Source organism: Rana temporaria, chromosome 6 (genome assembly GCF_905171775.1).
Source record: "Rana temporaria chromosome 6, aRanTem1.1, whole genome shotgun sequence".
Classification (NCBI taxonomy): domain Eukaryota; kingdom Metazoa; phylum Chordata; class Amphibia; order Anura; family Ranidae; genus Rana; species Rana temporaria.
The window spans coordinates 47,201,047-47,220,302 of NC_053494.1; the positions used below are offsets into that span (position 1 = coordinate 47,201,047).

Here is a 19,256-nt window from a genome sequence, read left to right on the forward strand (position 1 = left end):
AGGGCCACGGGAGAGGTGCTCCCCTCCTCCCGCCACTTCCAGGTGTTTCCCGAGATTACCAGACCCGTCAGGAAACCTTCCGGTGCAGCCGATCGTCAGGCAGGAAGCCAAGTGAAAGCAAGATGGCCCCCACTCAGCTCTTGGAGGGGCGGAGCGACACCTGACATCACTTCTGCCTCTCAGCCTTAACCACTAGCCGACCAGCCGCCGCAGTTATACGGCGGCAGGTCGGCTCGGCTGCGCGAAATCACGTAATTATACTTAATTTCGCATTTCAGCCATTAGGGGCTTGTGCCAACGCGCGTGCCCGGCGGGCGCGATCACCGCCGGGCACCCTAGATCGCTCGTTACAGAGCAAGAACCGGGAGCTGTGTGTGTAAAGGGGGAGGGGGGAGAAATGACTGTTCGTCTGTTCATACAATATATGAACAGTGATCTGTCATTTCCCCTAGTCAATCCCACCCCCCCTTCAGTTAGAACACACCTAGGGAACATAATTAACCCCTTCCTCGCCCCCTAGTGTTAACCCCTTCCCTGCCAGTGACATTTTTACAGTAATCAATGCATTTTTATAGCACTGATCGCTATAAAAATGCCAATGGTCCCCAAAATGTGTCAAAAGTGTCCGCTATAAGGTCGCAGTACTGATAAAAATCGCTGATCGCCGCCATTACTAGTAAAAATATAAATATTAATAAAAATGCCATAAAACTATCCCCTATTTTGTAGACGCTATAAATTTTGCGCAAACCAATGAATAAACCTTTATTGCAATTTTTTTTACGATAAATATGTAGAAGAATGCGTATCGGCCTAAACTGAGGAAAAAAATATGTTTTTTTATATATTTTTGGGGGATATTTATTATAGCAAAAAGTAAAAAAAATGTTGTTTCAAAATTCTCGCTCTATTTTTGTTTATAGCACAAAATATAAAAACCGCAGAGGTGATCAAATACCACCAAAAGAAAGCTCTATTTGTGGGAAAAAAAGGACGCCAATTTTGTTTGGGAGCCACGTTGCACGACTGCGCAATTGTCAGTTAAAGCGACGCAGTGCCGATTCGCAAAAAGTGGCCCGGTCATTGACCAGCAAAATGGTCCGGGCTGAAGTGGTTAAAGGGATGGGTTTTTTTCTCCTTCTAAAAGCAAATATTTTATTTGTTTTATGTTTTTGCTTTTAAAGGTAAAAGAGAGATCTGAGGTATTTTTGATAATAGGCTACCGTATTTATCGGGGTATAGCGCGCTCCCGCGTATAGCGCGCACCCCTAAAGTTGCCCGAATTCCTGTGGAAAAAAATATGTTTTGTACTTACAGTTTTGGTGTCTTGCGCGGCGTCCATCGGCAGCCTCGTCGGGTCCGGCGTCCGTCTGCGGCTTCGGGTGTCCTCTTCGTTGGGTCCGGCGTCCTTCTGCGGCGTCCTCGCGTCCTCCCTGCTCGTTTCCCGCGCTGAGTTTGAATAGTGCGCCGACATATACCGAGCGCAGTACACTCGTGTATCGTCGGGCAGGCTCTGCAACTGTCGCGCTGACGTCCTGTACGCTCAGGACGTCAGTGCGAGAGGCGCTGAGACTGCCCGAAGATACACGAGTGTACTGCGCTCGGTATATGCCGGCGCAGTATTCAAACTCATGGCGGGAAAGCGGGTATCGGCGTTTATCGCGCACCCACGATTTTGCCCTGATTTTCAGGGAAAAATTGTGCGCGGTATACGCTGATAAATACGGTAATTAGGATAATTTGATGACCGACTCTCAATAAAGAGAGCCTGTCATGCTTATTTCTATTACAAGGGATGTTTACATTCCTTTTAATAGGAATAAAAGTGCTAATAAATAAATTAAAGAGACAGTGTAAAATAAATAAGAAAAAACTTTGGCTCCCCCCCCATGATTTTAGAGCGGAACTAAACTGTATCTGAGCGCCACAAACTGAAAACGCCATTTAAAATAAGTAGATATGGTATACCTTCCTATCTGTTTACTACGGCTAGCAGCATAAGGATTAAAATTAGTCAAGGTTGATTAAGAGAGTTTGATTGTACTTAAAGGGGTGTCCCAATTTTGTGGAATGCTGCTGAACAAGAGCTAAAGTGCTCAGTGATAATTCAATTAACCCATCAAAAGTCTGTATCCAGCTCCTGAAGAAAAAGGGGGAGAGTGGGAGCAAGGGAATAGTAGCTGAAGCTAAACCCAACGTTACCCACTCAGTAGATTTGAGGGGACTATCTCGGTACTGATAGAATACAATAAACATAAATATAAAAGATTTATTGAAATATAAAATTGCAAAACAGAACAATTGTACAAATCCATGATTGGTCGAGGTCAACTAGTTTTGCGGGGGTGCCGCTTCGTCAGGACAGCCAATCTATACAGTAAATAGTACAATAAAAAACATGTAATATACATCAGCAAGGAAAATATAATTCAACATAATTCATAATATAGGCTTACCCGATGGGGTAAGCTCCTCTTTTTTTACTTTTTTGGATTACGCTTATTATGACATCCTTCTGAGCTCACTGAGGCGGCGTACACACGGTCGGACAAAACCGATGAGAATGGACCGAGGTTCAGTTTCATCGGTCCAAACCGACGGTGTGTATATATTGTCTAGGGGAATCGGGTGTTTTTTTTACAATCAAAGCCGTACTTACCGTTTTAGAGATGCATCTTCTCCGCCGCTTCCGGGTATGGGCTGCGGGACTGGACGTTCCTACTTGATTGACAGGCTTCCGACGGTCGCATACATCGCGTCACGATTTTCCGAAAGTTGCCGAACGTCGGTGCGCAGGTGCCGTATAGAGCCGCACCGACGTTCGGCTTCTTTCGGCTACTCGTGACGTGATGTATGTGACCGTCGGAAGCCTGTCAATCAAATAGGAACGCCCAGTCCCGAAGACCATACCCGGAAGCGGCGGAGAAGATCGCTCTCTAAAACGGTAAGTACTGCTTCGATTTTAAAAAAACTACCCGATTCCCCTTCACAAAATGAGCATCAATCTAATGTTAAAAAAAAAATTCGGGTGAACTCCCGCTTTAAAGTAACCTATTTAGAAAATAGAAAATGAACCTTTACAGCCCCTTTAATGAGTATTGACACCAGTGCTCTTCATAGGGTACGCATGACTTTACAATAGAATTGTGTACACAATGCTCCTGAGCTCTGGTACAGTAGGTGTCGGATCCTCAGACATTTGTGTGCATTAAGAGGAATGTTCATGAGTGCACAATCCTTATTCGAACTTGACACAATCCTTCCAGTTATTTAGCCCGTGTCTTCTGACTCCATAAAGATATGAGAGATATGAGCAGAGTTATCAGGATAGAGTTTCATGTGTATGCTACAGAGTGACATGTCTGGGAATTTCAGGATGCCTTGAAATTCTAAGCCTCAGCGGAATGGCATAGGGATCTGCATTCTGAAATTTTAAACAAGCCTCGGTGTAGTTTATTAGGAAGTAAACAAGAGCCGGTCTGCATAATATGTTCTATGTTTCTAGACAGTCTGTCATATTGAATAAACCTGCATCTTTCTTGCAAATTGCTTACATCTACCTTGTCTCTTTCAGTGATATATTTGATGCCATGTTCCCCGTCAATCACATCGCTAGTGAGACTGTCATACTACAAGGTAAGAATATCATAATTGTTCAAATGTCAAGACTGCTGAGAAGCACCGGCATTAGTGAAACGCAGATTTCCAGTACCCAAAAAGATATATCTCCCTTTCCCTGAAATAATAACACTAAATGAATCTGTGTTGAGAGAGAAAGGGCGCAGCTCATTGGTAAAACCAGAACTTTGTCAACGCTTAGGCCGCGTACACACGGTCGTTCCAAACCGATGAGAATGGCCTGATGGGCCGTTTCCATCGATTCACCTCTGAAGTGGTCTGATGTGCGTACACACCATCGTTCCAAAAAACTATCGGGTCAGAACGCGGTGACGTCAAACACACGACGTGCTGAATAAAACAAAGTTCAATGCTTCCAAGCCTGCGTCGACTTGATTCTGAGCATGCGCGGGTTTTGAACCGATGCTTTTCTGTACTAACCATCGGTTTGGTCCGATGGGGCAGCGGTCCATCGGTTCGGTTTTGAAGCATGTTTAGAAATTTTGGACCGAAGGAAACCAGACCGATAGCCTATACACACGGTCGGTTTGGTCCGATGAAAATGAACTTCGGTTCATTCTCATCGGACCAAACCGACCGTGTGTACGGGGCCTAATGCTGCGTACACATGATTGGAAATTCTGACAAGAAAACCGTGGATTTTTTCTGATGGAATGTTGGCTCAAACTTGTGTTGCATACACAAATCTTGTCTGAAATTCCGACCGTCAAGAACGTGGTGACGTACAAGACGCTCGATGAGCCGAGATCAGTGAAGTTCAATCGGCAGTTCGGCTTTTCCACTTGATTCTGAGCATGTTTTTTTGCACGTCGGAATTGCATACAGAAGAGCGGATTTTCGAAAAATAGAGAACCTGCTCTGAATCTTTTGTTGGCGGAAATTCCGACAGCAAAAGTCCGATGGAGCATACACATGGGGCCGGATTCTCGTAGAGTAGAGCATCTTTTTGCCGGTGTAGCGCATCTCATATGCGCTACACCGACTTAACATAGAGAGACAAGAACAGTATTCACAAAGCACTCGCTCCCTACGTTGCGCCATCGTAACGTAAATTATCCGGCGTAAGCCCGCCTAATTCAAAGTAGGTGGATGGTGGGCGTGATCAATCTAAATGAACCATGACCCCATGCAAATGATGGTCCGAACAAACGGCGCATACTCACAATCACGTCGAAGATACTCCCTAAGATACGACGGCCCAATGCCTACGACGTTAACGTATCCTACGCCCAGCCCCATTCATGTACTACTACGTAAACGACGTAAAATACGACGGCTGTTCCGTCGTCCATACCTTTGCATGGGATGCACCTCCTATTGGTGGAATAACTTTACGCCGGACGTACGCCTTACGTAAACGGCGTATACTACTGCGACGGGCGCAAGTACGTTCATGAATCGGCGTATCTCAGTCATTTGCATATTCGATGTGTAAATCAATGGAAGCACCTCTTGCGGCCAGCGTAAATATGCGCCCAGGCTCCGACGGCATAGGAAACTTACGTCGGTCGGATGAAGCCACATTTCAGGCGTATCTTGCATTAAGAATCAGGCGCATAGATACAATGGCGCATCTGTGCACTTACGCGGCGTATCTAAAGATACGTCAGCGTAAGTGTTACCTGAATCTGATTCTTGGTCGGAATTTCCGACCAATAGCTCACATCGGATTTTTCTTGTCGGAATTTACGACAATAAACTTTTGTGTAACCCTAAGGCCTCGTACACACGACGGGACATGTCCGATGAAAACGGTCCGCGGACCGTTTTCTTCGGACATGTCCGCTGCCGGATTTTGGTCTGATGGCTGTACACACCATCAGACCAAATTTCTCGCGGACAGCGAACGCGGTGACGTGGCCGCGCCGTCGCCGCGACGATGACGCGGCGACGTGTGCGACCCTGGAAGGCCAATGCTTCCACGCATGCGTCGAATCACTTTGACGCATGCGCGGGCTTTCGGCCGAGCGGACATGTCCGGTGAGTCGTACAGACGACCGAACATGTCCAGCGGACAGGCTTCCAGCAGACATGTTTCAAAGAAACATTTGTCCGCTGGAAACCTGTCCGATCCGCCGGAAAATTGTCCGGTCGGCCGTACACACGACTGAACAAGTCCGCGGAAACTGGTCCGACGGACCAGTTTCAGCAGACATGTTCGGTCGTGTGTACGAGGCCTAACACTAACCACGGCACTAAACCAGACCCACCCTTCCTCTGTCAATAGTTAGCTGAGGTGATTTCCAAATACCACAACATTGGTGCTTATAGCCAAGAAAGACTTATGATATTCCATACTCAAATTGGACTTTACCAGACATATATAATACATAGAGTGATGCTTGAAGTAAAATTTGATTAGTAGTTGTGGTTTGGTACAGTTTGCTCAACTTTTTTGCTCTTTATTGTGTAGTGCTTTATAGAATAACTGTAGATATCTGCTCAGGTTACCTGTTCCTGCTATGTATGTCTAAGATATAAATGACTTGTGAGGTAATCTTGCTTCCTGCACATCAGTGTACACAGTCTTTTTTTTGACACGCACAGCAATAATACACTGCAGTGTGGGTTTGGCACAGACTTTGACTTAAACAATGCTTTGAGAACTCTGGTGACTGTGCTGTCTCTGATGACAGGCCTAAATATGGAATTATTGGAACACGGGGACCTTGAATGTGTCTGCAGCCCTTTGTTCTTTTATGTAACAAGGTTACGCTGTCTTATAATTTCCTAATAAGCTTGAATTTTTTTTATCCAATGTTCCTGAGTAATTTGCATTCATAATGTATTTTTTTTTAATATATATTTTAGACAATATTGACATGGATGTAGCTTGCTTTATTTAGGACAGCCCATTCATTCCAAGGCTGCAAGAAAGCAGAGAATGAAGTCCCGACCCTTTTGTATAATCACGCTGCATTGAATTGCTGCACCATGCGGTTTGGCCACACGGTTACTGATGTGTGGGGGAGCCATTAACAATTAATGGTAACCCCCTTGCATCTGCTGAAGTGCAGCACATTTCTCTGCTGTGTTGAGAATGCCCTCAATTTCGCACACATTTCCGACATGCAGAGATGTGAACCTGGTCTAAAGCTGGCCATACTTGGATTAAAATCCAATCCATCTGAGCTGCGGTGGCTCAACGCGATTGGCACTGCGCTGACAAGCCATTCACCTCTGCAGTTAGGGGTTCGGATCCCAGTCTCAGCTACATGTGAATTGAGTTTGGTGGTCTCAGCCCGGCTCCCGGTGGGTGTGCTATGCGAGGTAAGCCTGCGCTTAGTACGCCCACCCCCCTCCCACAAAAACCACCAAACTTACACGCACTCGAAATTGGGTTAACATGCACGCACTTTGACCACGCGGTCTCTAAAAAGAGAGGCGAAGGACTAACGGGGCTGGTTGAGCGGGCTAGATCCTCTCACTCCCTTATAGGGAGTCCCTCTGCCCCGTTGGGCTTCAAAGCGGAGCAGGTAGGGTGGGCTGTGTGGGAGGACCCCCTCACACACCCACCATTGCCACCCGGGGCATGGAGAAAGGTGGCAGATTGCCTCTGGGGGAGGCCTGCCTACTCCCAACTCCTGCAGTCTGGCTCCTCTCTCGAGTACACGCACAAAATACACTTTAAAAGAAAAAAAAATCCAATCCATCTATGGGTAGGCTGGTTATACCCAGGTCGATCCATCGATTGACTTGGGTACAACCAGCCTGTCATTTTTTTTACATGCAATTACTGCCAGCAGCTATAGCTGTCAAAGGGGTTTAATTACTAAAGGCAAATAGACTGTGCACTTTGCAAAGTACAGCCCCTTAGTGTTCTGCCTTCTGGAAAGGCTCCCTGCGCCCCCCCCCCCCCCCATCAGCAGAACACAATAGCGCTGTGGGAGGCATTCCCCTATCAACACTGACTGTGTTGATTTGTTATTTGAGCGACTTTATTTAGTTCCACCCATGGAATTTGCAGTGAACGTTAGTTGCCGCCATGTGCATACTGCAAATCCCATAGTTCATAGTCCCTAGTCCATCTTATGCGTGAGCAAGAGAAGGTGGCTGTCTTCCTACAAGCAGTGGGACCATGGAAGGTGAACATAGCCACCCTCTAACAGGAAGTCAGATCACAGCAGCAAAAAAAAAACGAATTTGGAGGAGGCTGAGAGCAACAGAATGTACTTTTTGGCGGTAAGAATACATACTTGAATAGGATTATTTATTTTTCAACCAGAGTTTAGTGTCACTTCAAAGATTTATGCCGCGTACACACGGATGGTTTTTGGATGTTTTTTCCCGACGGAATTCCGCTCAAGCTTGGCTTGCATACACATGGTTACACAAAAGTTCTCGGAACTTTCGTCTGTCAAGAATGCGGTGATGTACAACACTACAATGAGCTGAGAAAATGAAGTTCAATGCTTCCGAGCATGCGTCAAATTGTTTCGGAACAATCCGACGAACAGATTTTCCGATTGGATTTTTTTCCGTCTGAAAATTTAAGAACCAGCTCTCAATCTTTTGTTGGGGGGAATTTCGACAGCAAAAGTCCGATGGAGCATACACAGAATTTCCGTTCAAAAGCTCACATCGGACTTTTGCTGTCGGAATTTTCGATCGTGTGTATGGGGCATTAGAATCACATTCATATAGTCATACAAGCTTTTCTTGTTTGGTAATTACCTGGGTATCCTACCAGTTTCTTCTGCTTCTATGAGCTTCCTGTAATAGGGTGACAATGCTGCCTGCAGGATTCCTTTGCAGCATTAGGCCCCTTGCATGGGTGTAGGAACCCTTACAAATCTGGGGGGGACAGCATTTTTACCCCCGACACCTACCTGACACATACACTGACCCCCGACACACCAACCTTACACCTACACTGAAATATGTAAAATGAAGTACAGCGCTAAATGAATAAATACATGAATGTCAATAGGTGTAATTAGGTGTAATGGTGTAATTATTAATCCTCAGGAATCGGATTAATAATTTACTGCTACACACCACTACACTACACTACACACTGACCACTAACCAGCACACCACTACACTGAACACTGACCCACCTGACCATTACACTGACCTACCTGACACCTACACTAACCTACCTGACACCTACACTAACCTACCTGACACCTACACTAACCTACCTGACACCTACACTAAACCACCTCACTCCTACTTCCTGCACTACTCACATTACACTGACCCACCTGACACCAACACTGACTATTACACTGACTGACACATACACTGACCCCCGACACCTACCTGACACATACACTGACCCCTGACACCTACCTGACACATACACTGACCCCCGACACACCGACCTTACACCTACACTGAAATGTGTAAAATTAAGTACAGCGCTAAATGAATAAATAAATGAATGTCAATAGGTGTAATTATTAATCCTCAGGAACCGGATTAATAATTTACTGATTTTCATGATGTTATCCCTCAGGGCTTTCAGCATGTAAGCCTGTGAGGGAGGCAGAGCAACCGCCGGTCAGCAGCAGTAAGGCCTCTTTCACACTGAGGAGTTTTTCAGGCGGTACAGCGCTAAAAATAGCGCTGCTATACCGCCTGAAAAACTCCTGCCCAGCCTTCTCAATGTGAAAGCCCGAGGGCTTTCACACTGAGGCGATGCGATGGCAGGAGAGAAAAACATCTCCTGCAAGCAGCATCTTTGGAGCGGTATGTATACCGCTCCTTCACCGCTCCTTCCCATTTAAAACAATGGGAAACCGCGGTAATACCACCTGCAATGCGCCTCTGCAGAGGCGCATTGTGGGTGGTATTAACCCTTTATCAGCCACTAGCAGGGGTTAGCAGCCGCTAGGAGAGTCACGCCACGTGTTAATGCACAGATAGTACTGACAGAGACCGTTACATGCCAAAAGCCCCCTCCAAGCCCCTCCCCTTAGGAATCGGATTAATGGATTTACTGAGCTTTATGATGTTATCCCTCAGGGCTTTTAGCATCATGTAAGGGGTTAAATTATGAATCCTGCTAGGTTCCCTGAGGGGTGCATTATATAGCAGGATTAACCCCAAGGGGTTAAATAATCCAGCTATATAATGTATCCCTCAGGGAATTCGACATGCCAAATACCTAGCAGGATTCATAATTTAACCCCTTACATGAAAGCCCTGAGGGATAACATCATGATGCTCAGTAAATCATTAATCTGATTCCTGAGGGGAGGGGACTTTTGGCATGTAACGGTCTCTCTGTCTATACTCTCCTCTCCCTAACTAACTGCTGCTGACCGGCGGTTGCTCTGCCTCCCTCACAGGCTCACTCGTGACTCACTTTTTGTTGTCCATCGATCTGGTATGCCACACTGACACTGCCGAGTTGTTCCACTTCCCGGTCCCAGATGAAGGCTCTGAGCATTTCCAGGTCCGGTCAGGGAGGAAGGGTGGAGGAGAAGACGGCGGCTTACAGATGCGCGGGCGGGCCTTCGCGAATGCGCGGCCCGCGTTCAAGGACTGGCCAGCCCCGCCGGAGCACCTGATCACATTCGCCCAATCCCAGGGCACCATCTGCCGCAAAATGGCGGCCGGCTGGTGACACAATAACGGTAACGGAGCTTAGAAATGTGACACAAGTCCTCCTTACCTGGGGGGGATTTTGCCATACCTGTCCCCCCCGCATTATTTCCTGGGGGGGATGCGTCCCCCCCGTCCCCCCCAGTTCCTACGCCCATGGCCCCTTGCACACTGAGGCGTTTTTCATGCGGTACAGCGCTTAAAATAGCGCTGCTATACCGCATGAAAAATCATGCCCTGCAGTGTTCAATGTGAAAGCCCGAATCCTTTCACATTGAAGCGGTGCGCTAGCAGGAGCGCACCAAAAGTCCTGCTAGCCGCATCTTTACCGCGGTATAGGAGCGGTGTGTTCACCGCTCCTATACCGCGCCTTCCCATTGAAATCAATGGGAAAGCGCGGTAATACCGCCCGCAACGCGGGCGGTATTAACCCTTTTTCGCCTGCTAGCGGGGGTTAAAACCTCACCGCTAGCGCCCGAATATCACGGTAAATACGACGGTATAGCCGCGCTACAAATAGCGCGGCTATACCGTCACCGCGGCTGCACGCCTCAGTGTGAAAGCAGCCTTAGTGTTGTCAGTGTCTCCCTTGGGTGTTCTCCTGTTGGGGAACCACAGGCAAAGCACATATGTGCAGCATGCCTAATAGGCTTTCCCGTTATAAACCAGGGCCACACCTCCTCTACTGCCTACTAGTGTTTGACTGACAGCCTTGCAGCAGAGTCCGGAAATATTTCTGAGCCTAAAGAGTCATTTAAAAAAAAAAATTATGAAATTTCAGAACATAATTACAATACTTTATTTTGTCTTTCAGGTGATGAAGGCGACAATTTTTATGTCATCGATCAAGGAGAAGCTGATGTGAGTAGTGCTGTAGATCTATAGTCATTCTATATTTGTATATGTGTGTGCGTGTTTGAGTGTGCTTGTTCTCCCGCCAGAGACAAGCATTAGCATTACATCATGAAAGCTGTATGCTGCCCACAAGCCTTTTCATTACATTTTATGGTCAAACATTAAAAAAAATATCCCAAGAAAATTCCTCTTTGTGTTGACAGGACTATGTATTTATTCTGTTAAGTGTACAAAGCATCAAATATATTTACCATGATGTATGCACTACGTTATTGTACCCATTCCGCTTGGAAGTTTTTTTTTTAAATTGCGTTGACTTATTTAACCACTTAAGGACCGGACCAATATGCTGCTAAATGACCCAAGGGGTTTTTACAATTCGGCACTGCTTCGCTTTAACAGACAATTGCGCGGTCGTGCGACGTGGCTCCCAAACAAAATTGGCGTCCTTTTTCCCCCACAAATAGAGCTTTCTTTTGGTGGTATTTGATCACCTCTGCGGTTTTTATTTTTTGTGCTATAAACAAAAATGGAGCGACAATTTTGAAAAAAATTCAATATTTTTTACTTTTTGCTTTAATAAATATCCCCCAAAAACATATAAAAAAAAAATTTCCTCAGTTTAGATCGATACGTATTCTTCTACCTATTTTTGGTAAAAAAAAAATCGCAATAAGCATTTATCGATTGGTTTGCGCAAAATGTATAGCGTTTACAAAATAGGGGATAGTTTTTTTTTTTTTTTTTTACTACTAATGGCGGCGATCAGCGATTTTTTTCGTGACTGCGACATTATGGCGGACACTTCGGACAATTTTGACACATTTTTGGGACCATTGTCATTTTCACAGCAAAAAATGCATTTAAATTGCATTGTTTATTGTGAAAATGACAGTTACAGTTTGGGAGTTAACCACAGGGGGCGCTGTAGGAGTTAGGGTTCACCTAGTGTGTGTTTACAACTGTAGGGGGGTGTGGCTGTAGGTCTGACGTCATCGATCGAGTCTCCCTATAAAAGGGATCACTCGATCGATACAGCCGCCACAGTGAAGCACGGGGAAGCCGTGTTTACATACGGCTCTCCCCGTTCTTCAGCTCCGGGGAGCGATCGTGAGGGGGTGGCTAGAAACGAATAGCCGCGCCCTCATCCCGGATCGCTCCTGAAGCCACGGGAACCGCCGCATGTACCGGGGGGGGGTCCCGATCGGACCCCCGACCCACTTCTAGGCAGGGACGTACAGGTACGCCAATGTGCCTGTACGTGCCATTCTGCCGACGTATATGTACATGCGGCAGTCCGGAAGTGGTTAAAGAAAATCTATAACTTCCTTTAACTATATATATATATATATATATATATATATATATATATATATATATATATATATATATATAGATATATAGATAGATATAGATATACATATATGATTTTGGTTATTTAAAGTATAACTAAATGCAAAACATTTTTCCGATTTGGATAGAGTGGTGAGGAAATAGAGGTTTTTAATGCCTGCCTTGTCCCTGTTGGTGGGAGTCCATCGCTTTAATTGTCCTGGCTACCAATGTGACCAGGAATGAAGAAGAGGGTAAATTCAACCTTTTAAGTTTCTACCAAAACAGGAATAGAGGGGAAATCTTTTATCAGGGACACTTGTTCCTACAACGAGACAAGACTTCCATCACATTGGAAAGATATCCTCTCACTTCCTGTTGAGTCTACAGGACAAAAAGTAAAGGGGAGTCCTTCTAATGAATCACAAATTGCAAACAATTGAGCATTTGACCCTCCCTACTTTATACAAAGAAAAAAAAGTTTTGGCTTTATACAGTACAAGCTTTAAGGTTGTTAGAGTAATAAAACTGTATTAGTGTTTGGCTCTTAGCAGTGGCGTAGCACTTTGCACTTTGTATGTAGCACACTCCTGATTATTGCACTCTGTACGCAGTACACTCATGAATTCTGCACTCTGTATGTACTGCACTCCTGAACGCTGCACTCTGCAGAATGCGCCACTAGTATTTAACAATGCCCCATTAAGACTCTCCCACTGTTAGGCCGTGGTGGTGTGGTCAAGGTTATGCACTTATTCTCTGAGAAAAAAAACACCCTGCCTATTGTAAGTCTGCAGTCTCTGACCATCTCCTGTAGTATGTGTGCAGTCTCTTACTGTCTACTGTATAATCTTTGACCATCTTCTATAGTATGCCTGCAGTTTCTGACCGTCTCCTGTAGTATGTCTAGCACTAAATAATATGCAGAACCCTTATGTTTGACCCTTGAGTTATTATTGGCTGCCTGCTCTGCTGTATATAGTTGTTCCTCGTTATCTACAACCTAAGCCTCTGATTGGCTGCCTGCAGCCTTTTATTATTGGTTGATACTGAGAAGATATCTCTTTGACTACTGTAATCAAAAAGATATCTCGGATCTAACCAATAATAAAAGGCTGCGGACAGCCAATCAGGGGCTCAGGCTGTGAGTTGAGGAACCTGGGCCCCCATTCTTGGGTGCTAAAAGTCCACAGGTTAGAGGGGCGCAAATTATTTGCCTTGCCCTGGGTGCTGAGAACCCATGCTACACTACTGGCTCAAAAGCCTTGTACACTCGTCCGGTTTTCCCGACGGGAAAACTGCGAGGAGAGCTTTTGGCTGGGAATCCTGGCCGTGTGTATGCTTATGGCAGTTTTTCCGACAGGGAAAACTGCCCAGAAACCGCCGGATAAAACCACCTCTCTTTTTTCCAGCCGGGCTTTGGCCCAGCGGTTTTTGGCAGTTTTCCTATGGGAAAAGCTGCTATGGAGCATACACATGGCCAGGATTCCCGACCAAAGCTCCATTGCAGTGTGTAGGGGGAAAGACTGACTGAGCAGATTCTCGGCTTTCCCCTCGGGTTTCCCAGCGGGAAAAAGTCAGCCGGGAAACCCGTACCTGTGTTTGAGGCTTTAGAGACTGTATTGTTTACTGATCTATCTTATTTAAAGAGTCTCTGTCCCATTTATTTCAATAGAAATCTTCCCACTTTTGCATATGTGCAGTTAAAATATCTTACGCATGTTATTTACCCATAAAAGCTTGTGTACTGTAGACATCTAGGCCTCCATTCACACTTGAATATGAGCATTTTCAGGCGATTTTAATTATTTTTTTGCACATAAAAAAAAAAGACTTTCTGGAGTAGTCAAATTTTCTAGCAAATAAAAAAAAATACATCATTTTTGGAGAGGAAAAATGCTGTAAGTAAAGGTTAAAATTCTTGATTTTTCTGTGCCTTTTATAATTTTTTTAACAATAGAAATACAGAAAGAAGTGCCAGACCACAATCGAATAAAAGAGTCCAAGATCATTTAATTGTTGATAAAAAAAAGAACATCGAGTGCATTTTGGGGGAAACACCACTCCCCCCTTCATGGAGGCTCAACACAGGATAAAACTTAGGTGGGCTCATAGAAAATAGTGACTTAATACTACTCTATATTAATTAGAAGCAGTATTCAAGTTGTTCATCCATGAGGAGGAGTCAAGTTTTTCCTCCATTCGTAGATTTTCTAAATATGTTCTTTTAAGCTAGTGCATTGTTGGTTCACTTAACTTTTCCTTTGATTTCCATTCTAAATGTTTTTTTTTTCTGTGTCTGAATTTCTCACTTCCTGTTTCTCCTTAGGCCTAGTACACACGGACGGACTGTCCGATGAAAACGGTCCGCCGGACCGTTTTCATCGGACATGTCCGCTGCCGGATTTTGGTCTGATGGTTGTACACACCATCAAACCAAAATCCCCGCGGACAGGATACGCGGTGACGTGGCCGCGCCGTCACCACGACGATGACGCGGCGATGTGAGCGACCCTGGAAGGTCAATGCTTCCACGCATGCGTCAAATCACTTTGACGCATGCGAGGGCTTTCGGCCGAGCGAACATGTCCGGTAAGTCGTACAGACGACCGAACATGTCCGACGGACAGGCTTCCAGCAGACATGTTTCTTAGCATGCTAAGAAACATTTGTCCGCTGGAAACCTGTCCGATCTGCCGGAAAATTGTCCGGTCGGACGTACAGACGACCGAACATGTCCGCTGAAACTGGTCTGCGGACCAGTTTCAGCAGACATGTTCGGTCGTGTGTACGGGGCCTCAGTAAGCTTGCCCCCATCTTTAGATCCGCGTAACCTGATTTACGATCCGCCGGCGCAAGTTTTTGAGGCAAGTGCCTAATTCAGAAAGCACTTACCTCAAAACTTGTGGAGGCGTATCATAAATCCCCCGGCGGAATTCAAATTCCGTGGCTAGGGGGCGTCTACAATTTAAATCAGGCGCGTCCCACGCCGATCGAACAGCGTATGCGCCATCCGCAAATTTTCCCAGCGTGCATTGCTCCAAATGACGTCGCTAGGACGTCATTGGTTTCGGCGTGAGCGTAACTTGCATCCAGCTCTTTTCTGAATCAACTTACGCAAACGACGTAAAAATTTGAAACTCGGCGCGGGAACGACGGCCATACTTAACATAGGATACCCCTCACATAGCAGGGGTAACTATACGCCGTAAAAAGCCGAACGCAAGCGACGTAAAAAAGAAGCAACGGGCGGGCGTTCGTTTCTGAATCGGCTGTCGTGTGATGAAGGGGGAGTGGTGTTGCCCCCTGAAACACATTGGCTGTTTTTATATGACTGTTTTTACCAACAATTACAATTATTTTGGGTTTCTTTCCTTATCTCTATGGTCTGAGATACTGTTGGGTCCCATCGAAGGAAGCCTTGCTGTGTGGGAGCCACTTTACCAGAGCTATTGAGCTTTTTGAAGTTTTCCTTCAAATGACTACACTTGCAATTGAAAAATTTCTCTGCAATTTTTTAAGTTAGTGACAGAGTGGATTTAACGTACACTTCGGTTGTTTCTTCTGATAATATTTGAAATGTATGTATCTGTCTGAATTTCGAGCATTACAGTGATATTCTCCTTGAGACAAATATCCCGTAACTAATTCCTGTTGTACTAATGCAGTGCTCTCTGAAGGAGACAAACTATTGACTAATGATTTAACGAGCACTACAAAGGTTCCTGAGAATCTAGGACGGTGTTAAGCCCCTGTGTTGTACTAATGATGCCGTCTTAACTCCCTAACAAAGGAGCTATCACTTTACCTCGTGTTAAATAACAGCAGCTCCAGGGAGAGAGCTTGTCAGTAAGGAGCCCACAAGGAGGGGAACATCAGCCCTGAAGGGAAGACATTTACTAGTCATTTGTGGCTCATTTCTGCTGAGTGGCTATGGGAAGATCTATGGACCATATCCGCTGCCAAAACCCTGCTTTACTCACGCTCTAAAGTAGGATATTACTAATCTGTACTCTATGTCACCTCCTCCAGTTATGTGGAACAGACAATGGGTCACACACAGCCTGATGAGTAATGCTGGACTTTCAGAAACATCATCATCTTTTTTTTTTACCTCATGAAAATACAGAATTGTGGCTTTGAAAAAAAGATTGATACGGGAAATTTGAATAATGTCAAGATGGAAATTGTTGGTGGTTAAAAAGTAAATTTATGAATAGGGTCAAAGACAGCTGTTATTTAAAAAGTATTAAAGAGAACCTGTCATCAGAGAAAACAAATGTATAAACTGAGACAATTAGCTGCCTTTATCCACCTCTATTGTATTAGAACAGTGTTCCCGCCTTCCCCACAGGCCCCTGGTACCCATGAACTTTGGAGACATATACCAAAGAAAATTACAGATGACAGCATTCCAGTGTCAGATGCAATCTTCTATATTTCATTAAATGGGGTAAAATAGGCGGACAGAGATCTTTTATCAATTTCGCGCTAACCAGCGCTTAATTGGAGAGGCTCCAATGATTAAGCATTATTTAGTGTGAAACAAGAGCTGTCATCTGCCCATTGTACCCTATTTCAATATAATAAAGAAGATTGCATCTGACATTCGAGTGCTGTCATCTGTGCTTTTTGTGGACCGACCTGAAGCAGTAGTACTTGTTTGCATGCCAGAGAATCTGGGTGCCAATAACCCACTTTGCTTAACACTGCAGTAAGAGAGATAAAAGTCATACCTCCATTTTCTCTAGAAGTTAAACCAGGATTTGAAATCTGTGTGCTCCTCAGGCAGGCTTAAAGGGGTTGTAAAGGAATTTTTTTTTTTCATAATAAGCATCCTTTACCTGCAGACATTCCTCTTTTCACTTCCTCATTGTTCGTTTTTGCTCAGAAGTTGCTCTATTTCTTCTCTGTTCTGTTCACTTCTTGCTTGTCTGATTTTACTAACCACTGTGATGGGAGGCTTTACTGCGGTGGTCAGTAACGTGCTCACCCCCTCCTGGGAACTACATCTGTGCGGCAGGACGCTCTCTACGTGTTAGAGACTTCAAGGAGGTGTGAATTACTGGGCGTGCCGCAATGCATACTGGGAAATGTAGTTCTTACATGAACGAACGATGCAAACCAGGAAGTGAATGAGAGAACAGAAACTAGAACGCCAGAGGTGATATAGATGAAGGAATATAATAGGTATTTACTTGTTTTTTAACAGAATCATTACACTATTCTGTCTGTCTACCTTGCAGACATTAATTTTAGGCAACATTTTTTTTTCCTTTAGTGACCCTTTAAGCTGAAGGTTTTGTTTTTTTTTTTGGTAATTTTTGTTAAAAACTTCAAGACATGGGGTGAGCTTTTCATTTTTTTGCATTCTTTATTTGATCAATTCATAAAGATTATCACACACGTCTTTGCACTTTAACAAACGACTACCTTCTGGCTGGCTTTAACTCCTCTGTTGGGTATTTTTTTGAACAGAACAGAAAATTAAGCCATTTAGGTGGAGATACAATACTCATTCAGAAGAGGTTATGGCTTTTATTGGTTAAATGTTATGAATAGGGATGCACTGATTCATTTTACAGCGAGTAAGTGTAATGATACTTTTTTTTTTTAGTACTCATCGATACCAATTACCGATACCTACCGGCAACTGTTGTTTTAGGCCCCTTTCACATGTGCGGACCATATGTCCGCATTTTCATCCATCCGTTGCGGATGAAAACGGGACATACATAGGTCCCTATGTGATTGCGGGTGTCAGCGGATGACCATCCACTGACACCTGTAATCACCCGCCTCCGCAAAGCTCCGATTTTTTGGACGGAAGAAAATCCTATTTTTCTTCCGTCTGGCGGATCGGATCGGGTGAACACGGACATACGGTCCGTGTTCATCCGATCCCCCCATAGGGAAGAGCGGAGGAAAGACATGGCTGTCCCTGCACAGTGTGCGGGGACCTCCCTGTCAGTCGACGGCTCAGTGGGGATTTTACGGAGGTTTCCCGCTGAGCTGGCGGACACACGGAGGTGGATCATTACTGATCCGCCCCGTGTGAAAGGGCCCTTAGGCCCCTTTCACATGTGCGGACCGTATGTCCACATTTTCATCCATCCGTTGCGGATGAAAACGGGACATACATTGGTCCCTATGACCGCTGACACCCATAATCACCCGCCTTCGCAAAGATCCGATTTTGCGGACGGAAGAAAATCCTATTTTTTCTTCTGTCTGCGAATCGGATGAACACAGATAATACGGTCCGTGTTCATCCGATCCCCCCATAGGGGAGAGCGGAGGAAAGACAGGGCGTTCCCTGCACAGTTTGCGGGGACCGCCCTGTCAGCCGGCGGCTCAGCAGGGATTTTACGGAGGATCCCCGCTGAGCTTTACGGACACACGGAGGCGGATCATTACTGATCCGCCCCGTGTGAAAGGGCCCTTACACTTCAGCTGTGAGAAATGGTACAAATCATTGAAAACATATTTACAAACTTAAATATTTTTTTTTTTTACATTTTGCACTTTTTTTCAATGTAAAATGTGTAAATATATGTTAAAAGTGTAAAGATATTAAGAAACAAAAACAAAAAAATGATTAATAGTTTAGTTTATAAAATAGAACTGAAAAAAAAAAAATCAGCAGGAAAAAATAATTAAATGGAGAAGGAGAATAAGGAGTTAATTAGGGCTGATTCAAATAAATTAAGGGGTTTAAACAGAGAAACGTTAAATTAAATTAAAAAAAAACTTTTTTTACTTGACAGGTTGCATTACACTGACTTTATCTGCATAATGAAGTCCATCCCTTTGATAAGTCCATGAATAAACAGAAAGATGCAAAATGAAACAATGTTTCTTTTTATTTTTCTGTTTCA

At 44.7% G+C, this 19,256-nt stretch overlaps 1 protein-coding gene across 3 annotated transcripts in view; it reads left to right on the forward strand.

The window, feature by feature from the left end:
* The window catches only part of PRKAR1B (protein kinase cAMP-dependent type I regulatory subunit beta), a 347,158-nt gene that overhangs the window by 195,847 nt on the left and 132,055 nt on the right, over positions 1-19,256 (forward strand). For all 3 annotated transcript variants that reach the window (XM_040356774.1, XM_040356773.1, XM_040356775.1), the window contains 2 exons: positions 3,575-3,636; positions 11,006-11,052. In XM_040356774.1, the coding sequence (XP_040212708.1) occupies positions 3,575-3,636; positions 11,006-11,052 (109 nt within the window). The remainder of the gene's footprint in view (positions 1-3,574; positions 3,637-11,005; positions 11,053-19,256) is intronic.